Source organism: Gavialis gangeticus, unplaced genomic scaffold, assembly GCF_001723915.1.
Source record: "Gavialis gangeticus isolate Ggan-Ray unplaced genomic scaffold, GavGan_comp1, whole genome shotgun sequence".
In the NCBI taxonomy this organism is placed as follows: domain Eukaryota; kingdom Metazoa; phylum Chordata; order Crocodylia; family Gavialidae; genus Gavialis; species Gavialis gangeticus.
This window is the reverse complement of record NW_017729011.1, coordinates 15,148,641-15,155,677: the sequence shown is the minus strand read 5'-3', so window position 1 is coordinate 15,155,677 and position 7,037 is coordinate 15,148,641. Positions and strand designations below refer to the sequence as shown.

Sequence of the window (7,037 nt, the reverse complement as noted above, 5' to 3'; positions counted from 1 at the left end):
ACTGACAGGAGGGAGCACACACACACGTATCACCTTGCCTTGTACTGTTCAATACAAAAATAGCAGTAGAAAGATTGCTGGCTGATCCCTTGACTGTACCTCACTGTTGAGGAAAGGAAGATTGCATCTTGTAGTAAGAGCAGAGTTAATGCCCAGAGGAAGATAGAAAAGTTGCCTCCTCTCCCCACCCAGCTGCTCCTGCGGAGGTACAAGCTATTAAAATAACAGGTTTGCGCACTCAGCACTTGTACCCAGCCAGGCAGGGTGTCTGTAGGGACACCCTGATCAGTTCCTTTGAAAGGGCACCACTCTTGGACCTTTCATTCACTCTACTAGTCAGGTTCAATAGGATCTCACTGGCTGGTGTTATCGCTCAATTTAGAGTATCATCCAGCTCTCCCTCAGTCCTTATTACAAGTCCTGCCAAGCGTGGTACCTTCTGTTGTGGAAATGTGTAGTTCTGGTGTGAATCCTGAAAAGGGAGGCAGTGGAAGTACAGAACCTATCTCTGCACATGTCTGACAAAGGCTTGAACCAGTTGGATCAAAGGCTCCTGCCCCTCAGAACCAAACTTGGAGGCAGACTTTCCCTGGGGGGAAGGAAGGACCCCGCTGGCAGGAGAAGAAGGACCACCACGGCGGAAGTAACGAGACAGGCTGGAGAGCAGCGTACTCTGAAATGAGACATTCGCCAAGAGTTAGCTTCGCCAATGTACATATCTGCCCCCCCCTTCCCATGCAAGACACCTGAGGCAAAGGGCAGGACCCCAGGGGCATTCTGATGCGTGAGTGGCATAGGGGTGCCTGAGGCTGTTTACTCCACACACAAACTAGATGTCACCTGACCATAGGTACCATTTTCACTGGATCATTTAGAGGCAGACGGGCCAAGCAAGATGGAAACAGGTACAATACCACAATATCACAATATTATCCCCTTCTAACAGTGTCTTCCATTGCCACATTCACACAAGGTAAGCCAGGTCAACATTATTCTTTTATCCACAGCTCAGTAAAACTCCATTTACGCAATGTGCTCCAGCTCAAAGCAATTCCGTGTCTTGGTCTGCCCTAGAACATATCTGGTAGCCAAGCCCCAGGCTTTAGCCACATACACCTGCAGGCCAGTTGTAAGAAGTTTTTGTACATGAAACCTCCAAAGCATTCTGATCATTACACACACAAGCTTATGGAGAAGCCTTAACTGCTATAGCAAGGTCTGGATACTTTTGCTACAAGTGCAGAATCTCCATTAGACCTGCCAGCTGGCCTGCAGGGAGGTACACCAGCTGAGTCTCAGAATGGACCACTCCACATAAACTAAAAGGCTTAAGGAAGCTAAACACAGCATCAGAGGAAGAAAAAAAAAAAAAAAAAAAAAAAATCAGCTCTCCCCCCGCAGCTTACCAGCTCCGAACTGAGCTCCTGCTTCATTCGCTGCTTGTCTCGTGGATGCACAGCTGGATCCTTCAAATACCGAACAGCCTGGGAGATGAGCAGGTAGAAACAGTTTTCCATTGTAAACATGAGCAGGGACCTGTGCAAAGACGACAAGTCAGCACAAGTGCTACCACTGGAAGACCATTAACCCTCAGGAGCACCTGGGTGCATACAATGCAGAACAGGGAAAATGTTCATTTTACTCAGGTACAGGTATTATATTCAGCTAAGTTAGATCCATCTAGCCATCTCTTCCCTTATACCCACCAATGGCTGGGAGCGCTACGGGCCAATTTTGCACACTAACCTACCATGAGCCCTGCCTGCTTTTAAGCACTTTGGTAGGGGCTGGTGAACTGCTTGCTTGACACGAGATGAGAAACGGAAACAAATGTGGAGAGAAGTTAACTCAGCCCTATAGCTCCCAGTTTGGGTGAGATGAGGACCCCTAAGCCTCTGCTCCACAACCATGTCTAACTAAAAAACCGAGAGACTTACTTAAGAGTTTTGGTCCCTTCTTGCGTATTCAGCCCTACAGCTTGAGGGAAGGGCTCCTTCTTCTTATCCAGCTTTAGGGGGGAAAAAATTATTAAAGACTGGAGTTCCACAAGGAGAGAACAGACTTACAGGAGGAAGTCCCCATTCTCCCTTAAAAGGGCAGCTTAATAGGTGCCCAGAGAACACTGCAGCTACTGCACAGCCTCATGGGCCCTTAAAGAACTAAGAACACAGACTCATACCTCTCCCAGCATGTTAAGAGCCACGTTGACTGTGGCCAGGAGGGTCCCAAAGGAGGGAGCGACATCTGAATCAAAGGCTGGTGTGGTGAAACTCAGAACAAAGAGCACATTGTACTCAGCAAGGTCCAGTGACTGCAGGGAGAGAGGGACTGAAGTCATTCAAAGGCTATGACTGTGGTATTGCAGCAGTAACAACCCCTAGCTCCTATACAGTGCTCTCACAACCTGCAGATCTCAAAGTGCTTTACAAGGGACTGCCTATCATATTATTTCAAGGTTAGAGGGAGAAACTAAATCTGAGGTCAGCTAGCATCCAGGGGCAGAAACAAGGATAAAACCCAGTCTTCTGAGTCCTATCTAGTCCACTGACCATCCACTGCAGACGCAACAAATCCACACCACCTCAACAAATCGGTGGTAAGAAGGCTGCCTTCACATGCTGCACAGTCAGCGGTAATTGGATCTAAGACTAGCTGGACTATCAGTTTGCTCTGGTAAATAAGGGTATGTATACATATGATTGTGGAGGACAGTCCAAGTGAAAGCTACAGAAACAATTGTAGTTCCACATCTCAAACCCTACATAAGTCAGTAGGTTAAATAGTAAGACTTCCTTTCAGACTGATCTGTGACCAATTCCAAAGGCTACCTGTTTTGAGCACTGCCTTTTAAAGAACAGCTGATACATTCAGAAGTGGGCTATCATTTTCTTTGGAACAAACTCATGAAATCCAGAACATAATTCAGGATGCTCTTAGCTCCTTGCCCTGCAGATATCTGTCTCTCCCCTATCCCTGGTACCTGATCAAGGAGGATCTGGCAGAGGTCAGGAGTGAAGTGGCGCAGGGCAGCCAGGGATTTGCTAAGGATTTTCAGGAGACTGTACTGCACTGTGCGCAGGGCCTTCTGCTCTGCAGCCTCTGATTCAGGGTTTGGATGCCTGGAGGAGGTCTGAGAGGTGCGCTGCACTCGAGGTGTCACACCTGAGGGAAGGGAGTCCCCATTTTTTGTCTGTGAAAGAGGAAGAGAACACACACACGCACACAGGTATCATTTCAGTGTCCTGTACTAAGACCAATCTTTGCAGAAGATTAAGTTACTGGTAACAGGAAAGCTGTAGCAAGGTACCCACACTTTGCTTAGCCCAATGAGAACATAGAGCAACTTCCTAGAAGCCTAAGGCCTTCAATTATCTTGCAGGAAAGAAACACACCTGTCTGTATTGCAGGAATGGAATCTGCAAACACTAGTTAAAACTCCCATGCGCTGGGGGAAAAAAGGAGTTTCTAATGAAACTGTTGCCAGAAAGAACCCTAGCTCAGCTGTAAAGATACATCAATAAAAATGCATCCTCTCCCTCTCAAATCTACCTAGAGAAACCAGAAGAGCTGGAGCCATGTTTTCTTGCCACTTAAAGCAAGCCAAGAGCACCAAGTCATTGGCCTATCAATTCTCATTTAACCACAACAGTGGCTTCTTCCCAGCACAGCAGTTTGCTCTTAAGTAGCTAATACTGATTACTGTTTCTACATTGGATATCTTATGTTAATGGTGACTAGCCTACAAAGTATACATTGTTTTCAAGCTGTTGTGTGTAAGTCCTGGTTAGAGAGGTACAACCAACTCAGCTTTGGCTACTGAACTCCAGGGTTGGTGATGATCCATGGTTAAATCTCTGGAAACAAGGACTAGATACTGATCAATGTTTTATTGGCTTTTAAGTGAGGGACCCAAAACTGTAACCCCTCCCCCTTGTCAGCAGGGTCCCCTCCTCACCTGTAGATAGTGCTGAAGCATTTTGCGGCTATGCAGAAGGGAAGTACAGGCTTGGCACAGGTAACACAAGTTCACCTGAAATAACCAAGAAAAATAAAATTCTTAGAGGGCAAGTTGAATCCATCCACCAGTACCGCTCTCTCAGGTACAACTTTGAGACATCCAACTTTTCTATTCCCAAATCCCCTGACAAGCCTAAACGATGTGATTATTATATCCTAGGCTTCTAGGGTGGGGGTTGGAAAATCCAGTCCCAGAGACAGAGGTGCTTCAACCAGAGATCAGGCATCAGCAGAAAGTTCAGGTTTTCCCAGACACAACTGACACCAAGGTTCCAGCCTAGATGCACTGAGACACTCAATCCTCCAAGCGTTACCACCACTCAGCCCTGGTTAAATCTATCCCTCTCGTATAACTGTACCTTGTTCTGCAACTGAAAGGCTTCATGCTAAAAGAATCATTTTCTTCCGGTGGCCCCACTTAACAACAGCTTCAGTGAAAGGGCTCTCTGTTAGCCACCTGCTGGCTAGCACGACAAAGTGTGTCACTTTACCTGCATGTCCCTCATGAGCTGTGGCAGGTGGAAATGCCACTCTTTCATAAAATTGGAGAGCTGAAGAATGAAGCCAACAGTGTGATCAGCTTCTTCCAGACAGGCCAAGCTCTGCACAGTCCGTACTGCATTCAGGCACTGGAGACAGAATAATTGAGATGACTGCCACAGTACAAAAATATCCATCCCTTCCTAGAAAAAGCTGAAGGTGCAGATATTTATCCTTAGGGCCATGTAAGTACACTTTAATAAGGAAACAGCAATGGCAATGACACAGCCTCCTTGATTTATTATGGCTTAGAAGTTAACCAGCTGACCCATTTGGCAGGTAGTGGTGCCACAGAATAAGACAACTACTGTGCTTACACACACATGCAATTAACTGCTACCTTAGAATAGGGTTTTTCAGCAAATTTGCATCAGTTTGGCTGATGCAGGGATTTAAGTATTGAGGGAAATGAGTTGCCCACCTGAATCGTGATGGAAACCTGACTGCAGCATTTTTGTTACCAGAGGGACTAAGAACTATTTTTAGCGGTGAGCTCACTCTGCTGCTTTTTTTCCAAGCAGATGGGTCACAGACTGAGCGCTCAATCAACACTTCCTGATGCTGCTGTTTTGAGTGGACACATGAAACAGTTATAGTGGAATTATACCCTGGCGAGTAAGAGCAATGAATGTGTGTGTTGACTGGCCAGAATCTAGCAGACTAACAATACATCCATCTCCTGCCTGGCCACTGTGATTATGTTGGAATAAGTTTCCCTTTCTCTTTATCTGTTTTTAGATCAAGCTTTCTGAGGCAGGGATTGTGTCTTTATCTAAGCCTGTCCAGCACCTAACGTATTCTGGGCGCTGCTGTTATTTACATAGTAAGTGGCAACATAAAGAAGTAGGGGTGAACATACTTGGAGAATCCTCTCTTGATGGACACCCACAAAGTCCAGTGCCTCTGTCAGGAAGTTGTACCGAAGCGTCTTCAGAAGGCGCTCCATCAATGACATAGAGAGACGATAGACCCCAGGCCAAGAGGGAGCATCCAGAGATTTCCGGGATGAGGCAGGCGTCTGAATATACCAGCCACAAACAATAAGATTTACTTATACTCCTGCTCCCACAAAATGACACACTCTTTTCACAACAGCATGAGAAATCCCTAAGTCTGGGGTGATGGTGTTCACCTTCTAAGTCCTGGTGACTGTTCTGCCAGCCCTAGACTGAAGAAGGCATTCAGGTCTTCCCAGTGAACTTCCCTATGAGTTTGAAAAGCAAAAACAGACAACACTCACCTGAATTGTTCCATTACTGCTAAGCTGATATACACTCAGGAGGGGCAGGCAGACACTCTGCGTGACACCTGCTCCAGCCACAGCTGCAGCTCCCTGCAACACAGAACCACCACTGTCAGAGGAGGTACCAGACCCCTCTAAACTCACACCCATCTAACCTGAATTCTTCTCTCCCCTAGATAGTACTAGTTTTCATAAAAAGATCCACAGGACTGCATTATGCATCACCACCGACATTATGTTCAACTAAAACAACCTTGGAAAAATTATCTCTATTCCTCATCTTGGACAACAATGAACTTCAACAAATAAGTAATGTATTATCAAGGCTGCAAAGTGACTAGATGCCTATGCTCCAGTGCTGTTGTAGCAGAGAGGTATTTACAGAGAAGTGTCTTGATCTGAATTACAGGTTTTCTCGAGGACAAAATCAGTTCTGTTCCTCTATCTTAGACAAACCATTACTCAGGAATGGAAAAACTTAAGAGGCCCCTGTAATTCCTCCCCTTTGACAGAGTTGTATTAGAGCTTTTTATAGGTTGATGGTGCCAGCATACAATGGAATGAGAACAACTCCATTTGAAATATAGGCCTAAGAGCAGAGCAACAAGTTCTCTTCCATTTGCATTTCTCACCTGTTGTGTCTTGGCTAAGGTAAAGAGTAGATGCAATGAGGCCTCCGTGAAATGAAGGTTCTGCTTGACTCTCAGGCTGATTTCCAAGGCTGTGAAAGTAGTGGGAAGTACAGGGACCTTTCTAGTAACTTGCAGCCAGTAATCTCCATCTTCATCTATTTCACAGAGTTCCTTTGCCAGATGCAGGCCCAGAACACAGACCTGCCATGAGGAAAGGGGAGGATACAACACAGGACAGGGAAGAAAAAGGACAGACATTACAAGACTGTCAACATCTATTGGGCATTTACTACTGGGATCCAAACTGTAACCACTGCACATAAGGCTATGAATTATGGCATGTGTAACCCCTTCCATAGCACTGTACATTTAGAGGGCTGGATAAGTAACAACTATGAAAAGGCTCCTTAAAAAAGAAGCAGCAAGTCACATTCTTCCAGTGCCCTACTTGGAGGAACATTGGGCAGGTTGTAGCTGTACTCACAGCCAAGGACAATCTGCACACTGGAGAAAATCAGCAGTTGGGAGATGTGGGTTCAAGTCCCAGCTCTGTCACAGACTTCCTTTTGTAACCTTAGGAAAGTCACTTAATCTGTTCGTGCCTT

At 45.9% G+C, this 7,037-nt stretch overlaps 1 protein-coding gene across 3 annotated transcripts in view; it reads right to left on the bottom strand.

The window, feature by feature from the left end:
* Window positions 1–7,037, bottom strand: part of NUP188 (nucleoporin 188) — a 75,865-nt gene that overhangs the window by 5,263 nt on the left and 63,565 nt on the right. For all 3 annotated transcript variants that reach the window (XM_019510610.1, XM_019510612.1, XM_019510611.1), the window contains exons 35-44: window positions 6,433–6,633; window positions 5,798–5,890; window positions 5,417–5,575; window positions 4,509–4,646; window positions 3,956–4,030; window positions 2,981–3,190; window positions 2,180–2,311; window positions 1,938–2,008; window positions 1,407–1,536; window positions 19–673 (exon numbers count right to left, since the gene is read on the bottom strand). In XM_019510610.1, the coding sequence (XP_019366155.1) occupies window positions 503–673; window positions 1,407–1,536; window positions 1,938–2,008; window positions 2,180–2,311; window positions 2,981–3,190; window positions 3,956–4,030; window positions 4,509–4,646; window positions 5,417–5,575; window positions 5,798–5,890; window positions 6,433–6,633 (1,380 nt within the window). In that variant the 3' untranslated portion in view covers window positions 19–502. The remainder of the gene's footprint in view (window positions 1–18; window positions 674–1,406; window positions 1,537–1,937; window positions 2,009–2,179; window positions 2,312–2,980; window positions 3,191–3,955; window positions 4,031–4,508; window positions 4,647–5,416; window positions 5,576–5,797; window positions 5,891–6,432; window positions 6,634–7,037) is intronic.